At 35.8% G+C, this 20129-nt stretch overlaps 1 protein-coding gene across 3 annotated transcripts in view; it reads right to left on the bottom strand.

Annotated features, from left to right (window-relative positions):
* Positions 1–6789: 6789 nt before the first annotated feature.
* PCDH17 (protocadherin 17) overlaps positions 6790–20129 on the bottom strand; it is a 96118-nt gene continuing 82778 nt past the window's right edge. For 2 of the 3 annotated variants that reach the window (XM_038569682.1, XM_038569681.1), the window contains exon 5: positions 6790–11510. In XM_038569682.1, coding sequence (XP_038425610.1) covers positions 10828–11510 — 683 coding nt within the window. In that variant the 3' untranslated portion in view covers positions 6790–10827. The remainder of the gene's footprint in view (positions 11511–20129) is intronic. The other variant, XM_038569683.1, reaches the window with a different exon arrangement.

Below are 20129 nucleotides of genomic sequence, written 5' to 3'. Positions count from 1 at the left end.
AATAGACCATTAGGAAGTAAATTAGCTTGAACAGTAGTGGTATTTCAGCAATTATATTGCTTTTTAATATGGAGAGACTTCAGCATAAATAAAACCCAGCAAGTTTGTATAGGAGCTGGGTGGGTGACTGAGCCTTCACTGGAAAGAGGCCTCTGGAGGCAGCGACTGTGATTTGGAACATGTTCCCGGTCCATGGCTAACACCAGCACTCACTACAGTGTATAATCACCTTATTTTTTTTAACATGCTTAATGCCCATCTAGCCAAGTCATACCAAATAAAATCTCAAATGTGGATTGGCTATGGTAATTACTATTTGTATTAATTGGCCTGTCAGTGTGCAGACTTTCAACTTTGCCACTGGAGTTCCTGTCACCCTTTTAACACATTATCATTATTATTTTTAAACCAGAGTCATTTCAAGTTCAAATTCATAAAATGTGCATTGGAACCGCCCACCCTGCATTACAGATGGGTAAAACAGAATGTGTCAAGAGAAATAAAACTTTTAAGGAACCATTTGCACTAACCTTCCCCTCACCTCATTTAGAAAGTCAATCTGACATTTTTTGGCATTCCACATATTACTTTGAAAGAATTAAAATCAGTATTTATGGTAGGAAGATACCTAAGAGATCAATGGAGGCATTCATTCTACAGCATCTGGGCACATTTATGGTCATCTAGCTTCTGCTCGAACATTGCCATTTCTTGATCCACCAGTTCTCAGTGTCATCACCTTTTCTAAAATCTGGTTCCCCCAAACTCCCAGGGTCACGGTAGAGACAGATTCTACATACACATTAAGTACAGATGACTTCAGTTGGGAGGCAAGTTGATCATGCCAATTGACCTACAAGGCAACAGTAGACTAGACCCTCAAGATGGTCCCAGGGGCGGAATCTTTTCCTTCCCTTTAAGTTGGGGTTTTTGTTTTACCTGACCTTCTTAAGAAATCAGTTTCAGACTGTTTCAGGAGAACTAAAGCAAACAGTCATCCCAAGTAGCACCTTTCCTTTTCTTTCCTTTCTTTCTTTCTTTTCTTTTCTTTCTTTCTCGCTTTCTTGCTTTCTTGCTTTCTTTCCTTCTTTTTCTCACACCTTTCCTTTTCATTCTTTGAGTTTCTTCCAACTACCTGTGTTACTGGTATTGATTAGAGTCTGTGATATTTGCAGCTGCAGAAAGACACTGGCCCTTCCCACCTCCCGAGCAGACTATACCCTCAAGAAGCTGAACAAGAGCCCTATGCTAAGTAACTCAGAAGATTTTCCAGGACTTTTATCAAAACTATGGAAGAAGACAGACATGCCAATCCATTTAGGATTCAGTACCCATTATCCAAAGCCCAACATTGTTCACCCCTCTTTTCTTAACTCATTCTTTCTCTCCAAGGCAGGATTTCTCAACCTGGGCATTGCCAACATTTTTGATGGGGTAAATCTTTGTTGTGGAGGTCCGTACTATGCATCACAGGGTGTTTAGTAGCTGTTAGGTACCGGTAGCAACCCAACTCCCTTACCTGCTGACAACCAAAGTTGTCCCTAGATACTGCCGAATAATCCTTGGGGGCAAAACTGCCCCCAGTTGGGGATCACTAAACTAAGTCATTATTCCCTATCTCAGTTTCTAAATCATCAATAATTATAAGCTCTTCTACTACTATGCATAGAACCTTATGGAAGCAATAAGATAGGGGTGGATAGGGATATGGAACCCCTCTATCAGCCTGGGGGTTCCTGGGACAGGAGACATAGACAAAAATTCTTAGGAATAGAATTAATCTGCCTGACAAAATTTACACAGCAGATACCCAGGACATGCTTGAAGAATAGGGAAATGCTGAAAAACCACTTTTCCAGGGATGAAAATCATCCATGATTTGATCTTTGTCTTTCTCTGCTATCTCTCTTTGCTTCCCAAACCTTCCAACATGATTACAGATTTCAAAGGAAGAATTATTTCTGGGAAGTTGGAAATATACACATAAATACTCTGCCGAGGGCTTGAAGCTGAGGATTGCAAGATTCAGCAAAGTTGGCATTGCCTCTCGATAGTTGGATCTGCCCCAAGAACAAGGTGCTATTAGGCAGCATCTTATAAAGAATGGATCACCAGGCAGCAGCAAGCTGTCTCAGAATTATTTTCCTAAATTCGCATTCCACTTGGCAAACCTTTCACAGAGCTCTCCCAGCTGGTGAACCTAATTCAGGTGTCCTCGGGCCTCCTCTTCCTTGGTCTAAGCATTCGAGTGATATCATCCAAGCTCAGAATTCACTACAATTCCCAGTTTGACCTAACCCACTTTTCTAACCCTTTATAACTTTCTAATTAAAAAATATTCTGACTTCATTTAAATCTTTTTGCACACACTGCCTCTGTCTTCTTCCAGAATGCGTTTCCTGTACATCTCCACTGCAATCCTGCCCCATCTTGCATGCTCAATCTAAATGCTGCTCTCTCCAAGAAGCTGCAAAGATTTCCTCCCCCACCTTTCTTTTCCTCAGCTGAAAGTACTTGTTCTCTCTCTCTCTGTCTCTCTCTGTCTCTCTCTGTCTCTCTCTCTCTCTGGTCCACTGCAACTTGCACTTCTCTCATAGTGCCAACTACAATCTGTATTTGGGTAAATATCTTCATTTCCCAGTACATTTTAAATTCTATAGAGACAGAGACAGTATTTTATTAATATCTGTATGCTCCATTGTATTCAGAAACATGATACATGCTCCACACATTAGTGGTGAATTGAATTGGGATGTCATATTCTAAGGAGGAAAACCACCAGAGAAGCCACATTTGACCCACTCATTTATTTCTTTTCCTCCTCTGGACTATGAACAGAAAGTAAATTTTAGTAGTTATCCAAAATGAAAGAAATGATGAAATATGTATAGTAGTTGAATTTCAAAGGTGTTTGGGGAATAGATGCAGATTGAGAAATTATAAGCATATAATCTCAGAGGTAAGGGTCTTTTCTTATCCTCAATCAAAGCCAAACATTTCACATGAGATATTAAAATGAGGATTTCCTCACATATAGGAATTAGTAATAATAGAGTGAGATGATTCACTTTCTCTTTTTCAACCTTTCAATAAAATAGCTAGGCAGTCTCACATAAAGATTTGTAGCTAAGATCCTGTATCCTAACCTATTTATTACTTCACATACACCTGTTATATGTGACTACACATTTTGTCCATTTTAACACTCCGTGTAAGTTACATCTAAAAAGTATTATCAGTTTTCTTATAGTTTGATAAAAGCAGTTTGGACAATTTCCACGTTGATATAATTATTGGAAGACACATCACTACCTCCATAATTGATCCATAAGCATGAAAACATAAGGATATTTATGGACCTTTTTAATGGGAAAATAGAACAAGAAAATAGAACAAGAAAGACTAAATAATAGATGATTTTGAGAGAAAATTATGAAATAAGGATGAAAATATGAGAACAGCCACATGCACGACAGCTATTTGATACTACAGTGCTTGATACTATGAATGTAGACAAAAATCTAATTTTAAAAAAGGATTACATATTAAAAGTGTTATCACAAAGCAAATTATTATATTGAAGACAGTCTCTCAACTGCAATGTAGGAAAGAATAATATCAAAATACCATTTAATATTGCTAAAGAAGTAATACTGAGATATTCAGCAGATCAATAAAACAAATGCATATTTGTTCATCCCACCTATTTGAATTTAGATTTTCAAAACATAAACTAGTTGGTTGATGTAAAGGGCTATTAATATTTATTTCTAGACCTCTGGAAACAAAGTTGGTTTTCTATAAATCGTAGAGAAATATTAAACAATTTATAAGTTAAATTCAGGCATAATCAGAACAATTTCACTTTTGACTAACCAGCTTGAAAATGACTCTGACAACAATTGCAATCTCTCTTTTTCATCTGATCATTGAAGAAGGCAATGATAAAGTATTTTATCCAATGTGGATGTGGCAAGTCAAAGATTTCTTAAAAACTGTCTTGTTCATCACTTAGCCATACTGCTACTGCTTAAATTCCCTCTCACCTTTATTTTGTGATTTTGGTTTTTGAAATCAGTCAACTCTCATGCCTTTATATGTGTATATTAATCCATACATATAGGTGTAGGATTTTAAATATCTCTTCAGTATTATCAGAGTTTATGTAATTACTTAAAAGAAGCCAGTTATTTATCTTATTAGTTCAGTATATGTCAAACTTCATGATATAAAGGGATTCACTACAGTCTGTATGATTGTTTCTATACACCAAGTTCACAGAAAAACTAATATCTGATAATAGTCATTTAGAATATTTTGGAGAATATACTACCAATGTTGCGAAACATTTTTACAGATAGCAACAAAACATGACAGAAATCTTAAGAGAGGCATGATTCTAATGATGTCTTCATTTTCTTGGAGACTACAATCCCTACTCTGCTTCTCAAGTTACTTAATACTGTTATGAACTATTAACATAGAAACTATCTAAATTTTATGATTGTCAACTTAAAGGGGAAGGTATATTACAGAGTTTAATTTTTTCAGATAATAAATTTAATATACTAAAGACGAAAGATATTAAATAGGGCAAGATTAGAGAATTCACAAAATCTGGAACAAGCAGAAGAGCTGAACTTTTGGTTCAATTGTGGGCTTAAGGCTTCCTAGCTAATTGCCCTTGGATAAATCCTTTTACCATTTTGAGTTTCAGAATTCTTAATGCTTTAATGTCTTGTAAATTTGTGAAAATGCTCTGTGAATTGGAAAGTTTCTACAAACAGAACTTATCAGTATCAATTTTCACAAATTTGGTTTTGTGATTAGCGATCTTTGAAAAATATTATGAAATAATCTGAGTAACGTAACTTCAGGAAAGTAGGCTTTAAAATATAAATCACAACCAAAACTTAGTTTATAAAAATGCTATAGATAATGTAATATGTATAAGAAAAAAGGGAGTGAAACAAATAATAAGTTGTTCCTCTCAAAATAAAATGTTTCTCTTGTAAGACAAAAACTGGAATACCCATCTTCACCTAATGGGTGGTAAGTCAACCTCTGTGAAACAAAATTTGTAAAAGCTCACTGGAATCTTCCCTCTCTCAATCAACCCTTGTAAGAGACTCATTATCATTAAAGCAATTTTAAAAAATAAAGTTATTTTTTGATAACTCTTTCCGAAATATCTTATTACTCTTTTTGAAACAATAAAAGAAGCTCCACCCTCTTTTAAGAATACTGAGAATTTAATCCCTGGTGTACGGTAGATTGTTTCCTAATTCTGGGATCAGAAATGAAGAGAAAATGATATATTCCTTGGTGAACCATGTGCAACCATCTCCAAAAGCATGTAATAAAGAGTTTGGGGATGGTCCATTAACTTGCTGATCGATTTCTCTGTGCTGTATGGATGCTATAGTGACCTTTAAGAATTCATTCTCTTCCTATCCTACCAAGAATTGTTCTTTACAATTGTCAAAAATTATATTTTGTGGGCATATCTATTTAAAAAAGCTTAATTTGAGGGACATAATAGCTTATTGACATGGTATAAGCCTGTGATATATGTTGCATTCATGGCTTCCTTCTAATTGCAGCATTGCCAGATAAGGGTCTTCATTTGAATGACCAGTGCTCCCTCAACCCTGGTCAGATGTATCAGGAGAGACCATTAACAGCTTGCTCTACTTGCTCTACTCTCACACTTGAAAGTGATGAATGGTAGGCATATGATTTTTGCTATTCTTAAAATTTTCCTTATGAAAAGAGAATAGTGTCAAGAGAACATAAGGTCCATTCCTATGTTAGTATATATCACCTGGGCACAAACTACTGAGGGCAACATAATTATAATTGTCTTAGTTCTTTGTAACTTAAGGTCCTTGTATAGCCCCTAAGTGGTGTTCAATGAAAAAGAAACAGAGAATTCAACAAATAAATGAGCAAAAGAATGATTATATAAGCCATTTAGTCTATCCCAATAAGCTTAAACCATAAAGGTCTTCTGAAATGTGGAAAAGCTGTGTATGCTTCTTGATATATATTGTGCTTCAGGAGAAAATTAAAAGAAAAATCCAAATGGGCAGATTGTTATGTTTTTAATTTAGGAGATGCCATTCACTAAGAGTGAGAAATAAGGGATACATGGAGAAACTGAGGAAAAATGCAAACAACCAAACCCAATTTATAAAGAGCAAGTGTATTAGAACTTACCTATCTGTTTCTCCCACAAGACTGTGATCCAGGGACCACTGCTTTGTTTACAGTCTACTTCTGGGTCATAGTAGCCAATGCCAAACACAAAGTAGCAATTCAGTAGATGTTTGTTGAATGAGTAGAAAAAGCAGCTTATTATTTTAAGATGCCATGATAAGTATGTATTTACTTTAAAATGCTCTTTATAAATATGTGTTTTCCTCAATCATGTAAGATTATGAGAAAGCTTTAAAAAAAGACTTTTCTGAAGTCCTTTGGGTTCTTGTACTAAATTATTTTAAAACCAACTGTAGCTATAAAAAGCTGTAAACGCTTAGGCCATGACTCCATAGTGATTATTTGACTAGCCAACTTGTCGAAGCTGTCCGAGAGATTGTCAACCCATTCTTATTGAGAACCTAGTGACATTATTGTTAAATAAAGTTTTAAGAAATCTTACTTTACTGGTAAACAAATAACTTGCAAAATAGTCGTGATACCATAGTTGCTTTCCAAAATAATTATGATGAGGACACAGAGTATAACACACCATTTCTGCGTTAATGAATTCAAAGGAAGCAACGCCACTATTAGTAATAGCTTTTTATTCGGAGTCCTCATTTTCCAGATAGGTCACATTAAACACAGCCATTAAACAATAGCGTTGAGATAAATCCATACAATGTATGCTGCTTTTGTTGTTGTCCTTGTTCACCAATTGCTTGGTGCAGCTAAGAACTTTATGGAGTGATGGGGCTGATACATGGGAATAGCCAACCTGCAAAACACTGAGGCCAGGAAAGTCAGACTTTAATCAGGTCTCATTCAATTATGTTTCAAATCAACACATCTTGATAGCCAAAACTCTCATTTGAATTAATGCTGTGATAAATGCTGCCTGTTGTCAAAAGAATATAATTAGACAATAACGAGTGGGCATATATTATGCCAGACCTCAGTCTACTTGTTGACCTCAGCAACTTCTACTCCATTAGGCAACAAACAGCTTTTAACCTAGTTCTAATAAAGCATATACTGCTCTATCGCTACATGACTTTTTTTTTCTTATGGTGTCATTTTTTTAAATTGAGCACTGCCTAGATCCTTTAAAGGGAAGTCATGTTTTACAAGATCTCGGGAAAATGAAACAAAGTCAATTTCCCAACCAGGGATTCAATTAATTCATGGAGTAGTGAGCCAATCCTTGTATATTGCCTGTAATAAGGATAAGTATGTAAGGTTAAGAAATAATATGAAAGTATTCTTTAAAATTGCATGATATGTCTCTTTAATGTTTACTTTGGTATAGGTATAACTAACACTGATTCTCACTACTTTTAACTTTGATGAAAAGATCTTTTATTAACATTTAATGAAAAGATTGTTGTGTTACTGATTTTTTTTTAAGTTCACCAGTGAACAATTTGAGAACTTTTGACTTTCTTACAAAAATTTCTATAAATTCTTTTTCTGTGCTTGACTTCAGTTATGAAGGACCTAAAAGACAAAGTATTATCAAGTTATTCATTTTTGAACGTGTGGGATTTTTTTGAGGGGTTAGTTTTGGAGGACGTGACTTTTTCCACATTCTGAATTATGCTGAAACCCCTTGAAATATCACTGTTTGATCATATATCACCCCCCCAGAGCAAGTTGCTCCTTAGGGGGGTGATTTTGGCATCTCATAGACTTCCTTGGAAGCCAAGCACCAGAGGTCTGTGATAAAGGCAGTCGCCAGCCAAATGAACAAAGGCGAGATTCCCTCAACTCAACTACAAAACCTCAGAGTCCTGACTGCTGAATTACCATCAACTTGTAAATAAATAATCACTACTAAATACAGATAATGTGTTAAACAGCTAACACTAGTAAATCACCGGTGACAGAGAGCCTAAAGGTAAATCCCTCACACATTGGCACAACCAATTCTTAAAATCTTATAGTGTTTTAATGTCTTCAGACACATATAATAAATTGAACAATTGGTTACTCAGCGTTAAGAATGTTTTAAAAATAAAGCCTACTCTCTGTTGATTTCATTTACATACTGCCTTAGATTGTACTACGTGGCTATCTGTCTAATAAGAGAGAGGCAACACTTGGTAAGACTAAATGGAAATTAGTTTTCCATCAAATTTCAGCTATCAAGCTAAATCAACCTGTAGTCTCCTGGCAAAAAATAACATCATATAACAGAGACAACACATTTCAGATACATAAATTGTCCAAAATATAGAGAGTCAATTAGGTTTCACGTGTACAAGATCCCTTCTTTTCTAATTTAAACATTTATGAGTAATAAAAACCAAGAGTAGCGCTTTGGAAAGGCTGTTACTAGGAACCAAATACAGTTCTCGAGAGAATAAGGCTGATGGGAGTTGTCCACTCTTCCCTTTCAAAGCAGTTTTGCAAACGAGGTACAGTCTAAATTCTTGACGGCATTTGACGGAAATATTTTCAGCTGAATTTTTCGAGGTTTAAAATTACAAAACTTAATTCAGTTCAATGTTTGTTTTTGCTTTTGCTTTTGTTTTAAATCTAATGATTTTATGACATTTATGCTGTTTCTACACTGGCTTGGTGGCCAGAAAAGAAGGCACAGAATTCTCCACCAGTTTGCAAATAACGCATTTTTCTGCTCCAGTGCACAAACAGCCTTTATTTAACTCAGCACCACATTTTCTAAGGTATGGGCTGGAAACTGTTTGTCATGAAGCTGTAAAATGCCAAAAATTTTAAATGCTGAAGGAAAATGTCAATCAAGGCATTTTCCCATCTGCTGCTACTTCTGCAAGTGCTAATTTTGTTTTTCCCAATTCCTGAAATTTGAGGTTTCCTAGCCTCACATGGAAGTAAGTTTGAAACTTGCTAAATGTCACAAGAGAAGGTGTAAGCAAATGAAGGAATAGAAGGTGTATTGTTCTCAAAGGACACCAATAAAAAGAGGCTGAAGAGCATTGAGAAAAAGGAAAAACATTTTGTTAAGACCCAGACCTCTTGAGAAACACTACACAATGCAAGTAACCGGTTCTGGTGTCACACATGCATTAAAGCATTTTTTCATGGTTTTGAAATATAATGGGAACACACATCTTGAACCACTTAAGATACTTTTGAGAAACCAATCAACGTTATGATATCTACATAGGCAGAAGCTGGATGTTATTGAAAAAACGTGAAGAAGTTTCAGGTATCAGTACAAATGTAATTCTTGTGATTTAGCGTGACTTTAATAAAAGCTTCTACAAGGACTTGCACATAACCATGACTGACGGATGTATTTTTTGACCTTTCAGTTAGCTCCATCAGCTCACTCAAACACATTTTGAACAGATTATGTACTGTAGTACTTGGTAGACTATACATTAAACGAGAGACTTTGCTCTGAGGCACTGCTTCCCACACTCCATGGGGAAAAGGAAGCAGGAAAAAACAAAACTCATAGAGTTCGACAGCTACCGAGGCAACACTTGCCATTTACAATATAAGCCCAAATATTTTTGCAACACAACTATATATTAATTTAATAAAATACACAATATAGCTCTTATACACTCAACAATTTGGCTCATATGCACTGAATCTGCAATAAATCAATAAAAATATGTCATTTGATGTAAACACATTGAATCTTCTTACATTTGCACATTTAAATGGTCATATGATTTGTGTATGTCTAAGACATTTTCACTTTCCTGAGCTATTTTAGTGTCCACAAATGAATAAAACCTATCAATCATGTTAATTTCCTCTGAATATTAATCATTCCACGGTCACTATTTTTTTCAGGTCAAATTTAAAACATATCCATCATTATTTATACAGTTTGTTGGACACTAAAAAGCTGAAGAGGCATTTTAAACCTTTTAAAATTTCTTCTCCTTTAATGAAGTGAATTAGTCTATGTGTGTGCAGGACAAAATGGACTATATCTTTTTACATTTAACTTTTATACGACATGAAGTGTCTTACAAATGACCAAGTTTTTTTCTTTTTTTAAACTTTTTTCCGACTAATGATATGGAATGTTCTTTGTGTTTATATGTGTGGCAGGTAACTTTATACAGAAATGTTTACCACAAATATGTGTTAATGTTTGGTGTAGCTTGGACTACTGCAAGGTCTTTTCGGGATTTTAAGTAGAAGCCTGTGATGACTGCTAGAAATCCACCACAGATCACAAATTATGACCCTGCTTTGTATGGGGTTTATAGGTAAACAGTTAAGTCAGCATAAATCACGGAGGACAGTCTTAAGAGTGATCAGAAATACTTCTATTCTCACACTGCATACCTTCCTAACAGATTGTCAAAAGGTAACTCGCCTCCTCATCCTCCTTTTTCTTCTTTCTTTTCTCTTCTCTCTTTTTCTTTTCTCTTTCAGCATCATTAATTCTGTCCTAATATAAGTTTGGTCAAAACAAAACCATTGTTATCTCTGGAAAAGAAACAGCAGTGAAAAGAACATACTTGTGGGCACTTCAGATGTTCACTAAAAGCCTTAAAGCAGCATTGGTCTTTCTTCATCCCTGTAAAACGGGTTGTTCACCAGGAGGGATCATTTTTAAATCAACAGAAGAGACAAGAAAATGCCAATGCTTTTTTTTTTTTTTTTTTTTTTTTTTTTTCACTTTCTCACAGCCACAGGGTCATTTCCCCGGCAGTCCTGCAAAAGCTTATCAATTTCTCTCACGACTTCCTCTGCATCCACAGATTCTCTGCCCAGATCCCTGTTGGGGTGATCAAGCTGCTCAAGAACAGCGCCCATCTCGCTGGAATCCCGGCTGGCTCTAGAATGCACATCTGCAAAGACCCTTGCCATCTGATCAGAAGCCATGAACGGAGGGTCTCTTGGTTGCTTACTGGGTGACAGATACTGACTGTCAGTGGGCAAGTACTGGCTGCTTGCTTCGGCCAGGGCTCCTGGTTTTGCTTCGCAACCATCCAGAGAGCCTTTTGTTGAGGTGCAAGGCTCGATGCATGCCTTGGTGGGGCTGCTTGATGCTGAGGGGACCTCCTGGAGGAGAGGGCTCAGGGCACGTTTGGCTTTTAAATAAGGTTTAACATTGGCAATGAGAATAGTGTGCTCTCGCTTGTCTTTTCCAAATGTACAAAAAGTCTTTTTCCCAGTGGGGTTCACAGTTTCGTAAGTCTCAGTCTCAACATTAGCTTCAACTGTGGGTACAAAGAGATTTGTGCGGTAATCTGCATTTTCAGCCTGATTGGCTGCAGGGAACTGTGGCATCCAACACCTGTCAGAATGACCAAGCACTCGGCATTCATCTGTGCAATTAACACACTCTTCTGGTTCTGCAAAACAAAAGAGAAAACAGCAAATCCAATCATTAGGGTTGCTTTTAAATTTCTACTGAGGCTGCGATCAGCTCTCAGTGGGCTTGTTTGACCTCTGGTCTCTTAATTAAAAAGGAAAAGAAAACAATAATTAAAACATTTCAGGATGGTTGCATAAACCTGCTGGTTGAGACAATGGTTTTATTTAAGTCTATTCTCTAGATATTAATGAATTCCCATAGCCTGGGAAGAAGTAAAAAGTGGCCATTGGAGAATCATTCTCAGTGGAATAGAACATCACTGTAAACTAATCTCCTGGAGTATCAGTTAGTCTTTGTTCTGTATAACCCATCCTAGAAACAGTGAACTTCAAAAAGGATTACCAGGATTAATTTTTCAAATCAAATAATGGGGTAAAAACTAGATCACATACTTCCATAACAAGTCCTAAGCTGCTTTTTTTTTTTTCATGTTTCATCCCTATTTTGCTTGTAATTGTTATTTTGGTGACAGTCATGAAATAAAAGGTTTCCTTAAAAAGCCTACTTTTCCTACTGAGAGGAACAAATGGAATTTTCAATCAGAATGTGTTATGAATAAACTTGTCAAAAAGTGTACATTCCTATTTTATTAGATATGGGCATAGATCATCAATCAGTTTTCTTCACTTCAGCTTTTTGTTTTTGGTGTAAGTAGGTGAAAATGGATTTAGTCAACAGATATAGTTCAGATGAATGACAACTCATGATTTCCTATTTTAAATGATAATGTTTTCTGTGAGAATGTTTGCTTCTCTCTTTTGCCAATAGGCATACAGAGAATCTAAATAAAGCCTTCTTTAATGATCCCTATTTCAAAGATGCTGAACAGAAAATAAGAAAGAAAATTCCTGCATTATGACAACAGCTGCATAATTCCACCACCCCAATATTTTAAACAATAACTTTGAACTACATCTTCCTAGTTGTCCCTTTCACCTACAAATGATTGTTTCCCTTTATGTTTAATGGTTCTTTTTAAATCAGAACTTTCTTTTTCCAGGAGAGGATATTTACAATTTACCTTTGTGTGATGGGAATAGAATTCCCTACACATTTAGAGACCTTTGGGATAGTCATTTAATTGATGTGAGAGGATCCCTACAAATTCATAGTATCCTGTGCAAGGAAAAAATAGTCTATATGAAAGATATTTAAAATAGAAAGCACCAAATTTAAAACCACTGATAAATTTATACAGTTACTTTCTAAAGTCATATATAAAACCTGAGTTCATATTTAAAACACATAAATAATTCCTTATCCTAAAATAAAATAAAATAAACCACAACTTTATTTATCTCAAAAGGTAAAAGAATTTCTTATGAGATTAATTATTTTTTAGAAAGATATCAAAATGGTGTCTTGATAGAACCAAAGTACTATGGTATTTCATAGCATGTGTCATTCATATTTGTGAAATGTTAAAAATGTATTCAGGTATCTTGCCTCTATTTTAATTTTTCATGTTTTCAAAAAACATATTTACAGACGAATGAATGAAATATGTTGTTTATTATGTAATGGTGGCAGGAATGGTGAAAGATAGCCTCAAACTGAACTCAAATACTACCTGTCTTGGAAGATTATTAGGCAGATGGACACGAACAGCAGCAGAAAACTCTAGACATAGAAATTTGCTAGGAAGCCTTCCTATGTGGATTTAAAGTCGAGCAGAATTTTTTTAAAAAATGGATATCAGAAAATTTTAATATCAGGTATTTTTTTCTACGTATTGTGAATGAGAACCATAAATATAACCTCTACATGAGTGTTAGTCTGTGTTAGAAAATAAATATGTATCATTTCATTCAACCAATTTTATCCTCCAAAAATACAGTAGAAAACTTACTATCTATTTCATTACTTTTGTGTCTTTTAGAGCCATGACTTTTAAAAAATTCATTTACAACTCGTACATTCTCTTTGAAATATGCTAACATAGTTTTATATCTCAATATTGACTGGACTTCAATTTCAGCAACTTGGATAGCCTGGCACTGCATGAATTCAATATGAATTTAAGAAGAGACTGAAAGAGATAGAATAATGCAGATGTATGAAAGTATAAATCGACCTTGAATTTGAAACCATCAACATGAAATGATTGTTTGCATTTCACAGCTGAAAATCTGCAGCTTTTTACTTGACTCCTTTATGTCACGACCTAGGGAGCAAATTCTAAGTATTGATTATGATACATTATAAGCTCTTCACCTTCTGATTAGACTGTAATTTTGACGGTAGCAGTTCCCAGACAGAGAAGAAAATCTAATGGATACTCTTGTACAAGCAGCAGAAACTATGAGCAAAAAGTGAACTATTACTGCCAAGGGTCAAATAAGAATTTATGAGAAAGTGAAATTATTTCTGAAAGAACATAAATAAATAGATGAATAGGTAGGCACAAAAAAGAGACATAGGTAGTATGTAACGAATGACTACCCAGACATAAAAATAGACAAAATGAAAAACAGAAGAAAAAAAGAGGGAAGAAGGAAAGCTAAGTGAAGGGAAGGACAGAGGGGGAAGGGGCAGTTGTGCAGGAGGATTTCTGTCACATGTACCTTCTATTATGTATTTTTAAGATCCCCTCAATAAACCTCTCAATAAACCAAGTATGTATAATAAAAATAAAAATATCAGTGTGGAGTATTTTCTCAAGACCTAGAGCTACAAGGTAAATAATCTAACTTTTTCCTATACCTTAGGGAAAATGCATCTTGGAATAAGTAGGTTGAATTATATACCACACAAATGAAAAAGAAGCAAATTATATAGATTGCCGTTATTAGCATAGATTAGATATTTGTATTAGAAAACAAATTCAGAGGCTCCGGATAGAAGAAATCAAGGTAAACATAATTGATCCAAGATTCAGTTTCTTCCTCTGGACCAATCTGGATTTACAAAGAAATTATTTATCTGCATTTTCACCCTTTCCTCAATAAAACATGATTACCTTTTCACAGAAGGCACCCTTTGCCAAAATGATGGCATAACGCAAATGGTATGCAGATGAGAAACTAAGAGATAAGCATGCTTATATTGCAAAGAGAAAAACTGTTCTGAAGGCCAACAGCTGGAATTCTGGGCAGTTCTGCCTATAGGGAAAGTTTAGTGTCTCATTTTTAAAATGCATGATTCTTTGAAGGATCATGGAATAATATGATAAATTTGTATACTTGTTTAGTATTAGGAATTTTCTATACTCCTGGGCACCTGGGTGGCTCACTGGTTGAGTATGTACCTTTGGCTCAGGTCATGATCCCGGGGTCCTAGGTTCAAGTCCTGTATGGGGCTCCCTGCAAGGAGCCTGCTTCTCTCTCTGCCTGTGTCTCTGCTCCTCATGAATAAATAATTAAAATCTTAAAAAAAAAAGAATTTTCTATACTCCTATAGCTACATCTATAGCCACTATTACACAAGCTCTCAAAAAGAGGGATCTAAACACAGTCATATTATTTTAACTTTTCATCTTAATTATATAATATTTTTTCAAAAGATATAAAGTCACTCAAATGACTATAGTACTTGCAATTCAGTTGTACAATAAACCACACATGCAGACACACATATAGATCTTTATTTGCATGTGTGTGCACGTGTGTGTGTTTTTACACATGTGTAAAAAATTGAACTTTCTCTGGGATATAGTCCAAACAAAATCTTAAATGTATAACCAATGTATTCCTGAAAATTTACTATCTGTAGTTGTCTTAAGAGAAATACAGATGAATCAATAAAATGCACAAGAAAGTTCTATACTCATAGTTTAGGAGATAACATGAATACATATAAAACACACACACAGACACATATATATACACACATTTTTAAATATAAAACATTACAAACATAATGTATACATATAGGTATTTATATTTTTATTTAAAATCTCCAAAATTTTAATTTCTCTTTGCCCTACAACTGTAGGTATGAAATCCATGATTGGACTAACAACTTGGCTACCCCTGATTTTAGAATATTATGTAATTCAAATTGTTTTAGGCATAAATGCCTGAAATCTACGTATTCATATTTGCTGACATATCTGGAAGCTCTCTCTCTTTTTAACCTAGACTAGCATTTTACTAACTTAATCTTAGCGATATTCTGCAAGCAACTGTTGGGTGCCAAACTACACCTTCAAAGGAACTGTCATTGCGGAAGTTACATCTCTGTGAGGAAAGAAAATATTTAGGTAAAACATCAAACTACCTGCTCTTAAATTATTGGGTTTTAGCAATCTTCCACAAAGGTGTCCATAGCTTAATGTTCCCACTGTGATTCTCACGTTGTAACTAAGGTCCCTGTATCGCTAGGGGTGCATAGCCATCTCAGCAGTGGGTAAAAGGTGCCAAAGATTACTATGTATAAGATTAAAATTTGAAGCCAAGACACCATTTAAACTAGAAAGGACTAATAAAGATTCAGGGAGCCTTTGGTAAACATGATTATTTTGGGAAAAGTCAAGGGAACCAATCCTTGTGTGTTATGGCTTTAGTGGTGCTCACTGCAAAGGGAACATGTCAAGGAGTCAGTCTCCATAAAATGTCTTGGTCCTGAGTAGATCTATATATTTATTCTAGTCTCTCTCACTCTCAAGCAGGAATTTATCACAAATCAGAAATTAAGCTTATTTTCCCAGTCTTCAAAGCACTATGCCACATTACCCAAACAGAGATACTTGGCAACTAATTTGTTACTACTTAGGGAGATATTAGAAAACATAAAAGGATTTCCTCCCCTAGTTTCAACTAGCTTGCTGCCTCGGGAGCCCACATATTTGTACAAAAACATGCATATAGTTTCTCGCATAAGAGTTTCACATATGCGTCTGATTTATTTATTTTTTTTATGATACAGAAATAAATGTCTGTGTCATAAAAATCCAGAAACCAAAATCCCCTGAGTCAAGGTATCAATGAGAAGGTTCTAAAATGCTGTGGCCATGGGGTAAGGGCATTTGAGAGAGAGAGAGAGAGAGAGAGAGTTTTCTTTGCTTTTTGACTGTCAACAAAATGGTTTTATTTCTGCTTTGTAAACAGCTTTAAATAGGAAGAGTTTTTATTCTCTTAGTGTGGTGGTTGCTACTGTTTCTAACAGCATCTTAAAATTAGAGTTGTTTCCAAGTAGACAACTCTATAAATGGAAGTCCATTTTTTATTTGTTCTCATTTTTCTTTTTTATTTCTAATTTACCTTCTTTCACCAACGTAAGCTTTCATAACACCTAATTAGCTGTCTGGAAAAGCAGAGACCAGGCACCCATCTCTATTTATGGCTGGCACTGGGGTTTTGGAGATTAACTCTACAGAATCTAAACTAGGTACCCATCACAGACCAGCAAAAATGACAAGCCAAGACCTTCGACTGGCAGTTTCTGTGTATCAGTTTTCTCCTGAAGGGTTTCACTGTTTAAGAACAGCTTGTTTTCGCTGTCTTTTTCTGTTCTTCAGCACACACACTCAGTTTCACACATGCACACACACTCCCTTATGAGTGCGGCAAATTACATTTTAATCCAAATATATTCTAACATATCAGATACAAAGGATCGATGCTAAAATAGAAATCTCATCAGAATACAGTCCAACGGATCCCTAATAAAATGTTCCTTTCAGTGGGTTGACATGATTCACAAAGTCCTGTGAGCTGACACTTTTCTAACATAAACAATCCTTTCTTTTTTTTGGCGGTGGGTTATTATTCACTTACTTTCCTTTACCATCCTGTAAACTCCCTATACTTGTTGGGGTGATGGGGTGAATTATTCCGCATACATGGCATCTTAATCTACATTCATTCAAATTATTTTCATTTATGATTTCTATGTCCCATTTACTAGCCTCTTAGTTAAAAATAAACCTTCTGATTTTGCTCTGACTATGAGAGGGGTAAAAATTTCACTTTCAATCTTATTTCTAGAGACAGCTTTGGAAAGTTGTCTCCAAATTTTTTTTTTCCCTGTGTCAGAACAAGAAAGAAAAGAATACATTACAATTTTATCACATGCTTTTCTTTTTTTTTTTTTTTTCTGCTACTGTTCACATGACTGCCAGGCTTAATTTTAGTACAATTTTTAATAAGCTTGGTGCATCCCTCGTGCTCGGAAGAAAAGGAAAAGGTTAGGGAAAATGTGGTATCAGAAAACTAACCACTTTGACTGAGTGATCTTTCATCTATTGCATTGTATTTCCCCTGCTTCTTGTGCACAGGAACATACTGTTTTACGAATCGAGGAACATACACAAATACATACAGGCAGGATGTGTTTTTGCCTCTTTTACTTTTTTAATGTAAGGGGGACCATGAATCTCATTATAATATGCCAATGCTCATTTTATGAAGATGCCTGTTTACGTGTTGGCAGCAATACCTGATTAAACCCTGGGTATACAACTCCAGAAACTTAAATACTTCCTGATAATTGGCTGTAAGGAATCAGAAGGTGGAAACATAGTTCACATAATAAAAAACCTCTGAGACAAACACATATAGTTTTAGGTTGATCCACTGGCAATAGGGCTTCTAGACTGTGCCTCAGTTGTGCAATACCACTCTGCCTGCTTTTGATAGGTGGAGAGCATATTTTGAAGAGGAAGTTATTATAACACCATCAAATAGTCAAACCGTGGCAGCTTTGAAGTAGCAATCCTCTAGCGTGCACCTGCATTGCACAATGCCTCCCAATGTACTGCCACGGTTGCATTCAGACACCAGAAACCACTGGCCTATATCATATTCAACTGCATCCAATTGCAGCTGGGTATCTGGAGCACTTGGAGCCCCTGCACTTATTATTCAGTGCACCTGCACGCCTTCAGGGATGGTTTTAAGTGTTTGTGACCCCTTGGACATAATAGCACGTCTACCAGAGTGAATTTTCTGGCATATATACTGACAACACACAGATAACGCTCCGAGATGAAGAAGACTTACATTAAATGGAGACTTCAGTTAAGGAATGAAAGCAAAAGGATATAAGGAGATTTGCTATGCAAGCATCAAAAATATTTTAAAAACGAGACTTCAGAGCATGCATTGGGAATCCATAGCACAAACCTAATTGTGTGCCCTGGTACACTGCTCTGGGATTAGCCTTCAGTTTTTAGCTATCCTCTTCCCCTCAATCCCATAGTGTAGGTGCAGCCATCACCTGGGGGAGCAGCAGATGCTTGGAAGCGAAGGCACGGATAAATGTGGGCCATCTCTGTCTTAACTTAGGCTGAGGAGAACTGGCTCTGAAGCTGGATACTATACTATACTAATGAAACAAACTTTGTTTTTTGTTTTTGTTTTTTGAGAAAAGGACCCTGACAGAGTCTCTTAAGGAGAAACAATACGACACTAATGTGCCAGCAGAGAAAAGACAGCTCAAATTCAGTGACAATTTTAGATGTGTACAGTTCAGTAGTTAGTTTAAAGAAGTTATACTTAAGCATTCACAAGAATGAATAAAACACCAACTTTGTGCTTCGAAGGCATTGGAGATTTTCAAGCAAAGGCATCTTGAATAGAATGTTGTAGAACAGTAAGGTTGTGTCCAGAAAAGGTTGGTAGTACGTAAAACTATGTCTCTCCACTTGTAAAATTCTTCCATCTGTAGGAATTTTTTTAGAAAAGATTTTATTTATTGAGACACAGAGAGAGAGAGAGGCAGAGACATAGGCAGAGGGAGAAGCAGGCTCCATGCAGGGAGCCTGATGTGGGACTAGATCTTGGGGTTCCAGGATCATGCCCTAGGCCAAAGGTAGGCGCTCCACCACTGAGCCACCCAGGCATCCTCCATCTGTAAAATTTTATCTCTTCATTAAGGCATTTACACTTTGACTAGAAATTAGAAAGTAGGTTTAAAACCAACTACGGGAAATAATTCAGGATCAATAACATTTTGAACTATGTCATAGGAGTGTCAGGCGACAGAAATACAGGGAAAAGTGTAGACTATGATATTGTGAAAGGCTTTGTACAAGGAGTGGTGCTTCATCTGCAATTCAGTGGATGATCCAGGGTTTCAATAAATAGTGGCGAGCAGGAAAAGGATGATCTAGGGAAAGGGATGAGAAAGTGAAATAACCACACAGGACTGTGCATTTCACAGGGTAGTAAAAGATCAGCTTAATAAGTCAAAGGACATATGTTGCAATGCCAAAAATGTAAAATAATAACGTACAGAAAATTTGCTAGGATTTAAAAGAGAATGGAAAAGCTCTGAATAAAAACAAATGTAATGAAGCAGGCTATGGGCACTGTGATAGGTATCTGAGCAGTGTATTGTATGTCTCAGACAATTTTTGAAATATTTAGGTGCTTGACTGAAAAAGTATTAGACAACACTTATTAACATACAACACTTTGATGCATTCAAATCAGCATTATTTCTGGAAACAGATAGCTGGAGCTTTGGTCCCAACCAGGATTATCTCCAGTGGAGCACAACAGGACATGACATGATTCACTGGCATAGTTATTCCAACTTCATCGTGACCCCATTCTGCTCGTGTCTCATCCTACTCCTTCTAAACTAAAGAAAGTCTTAATGTATGTTGATTCAACTGGTACTTTATATTAACTATATAAATCCTACAATTTAT

Source organism: Canis lupus, chromosome 22, assembly GCF_011100685.1.
Source record: "Canis lupus familiaris isolate Mischka breed German Shepherd chromosome 22, alternate assembly UU_Cfam_GSD_1.0, whole genome shotgun sequence".
Lineage (NCBI taxonomy): Eukaryota > Metazoa > Chordata > Mammalia > Carnivora > Canidae > Canis > Canis lupus.
This window is presented reverse-complemented; position numbering and strand designations above follow the sequence as displayed.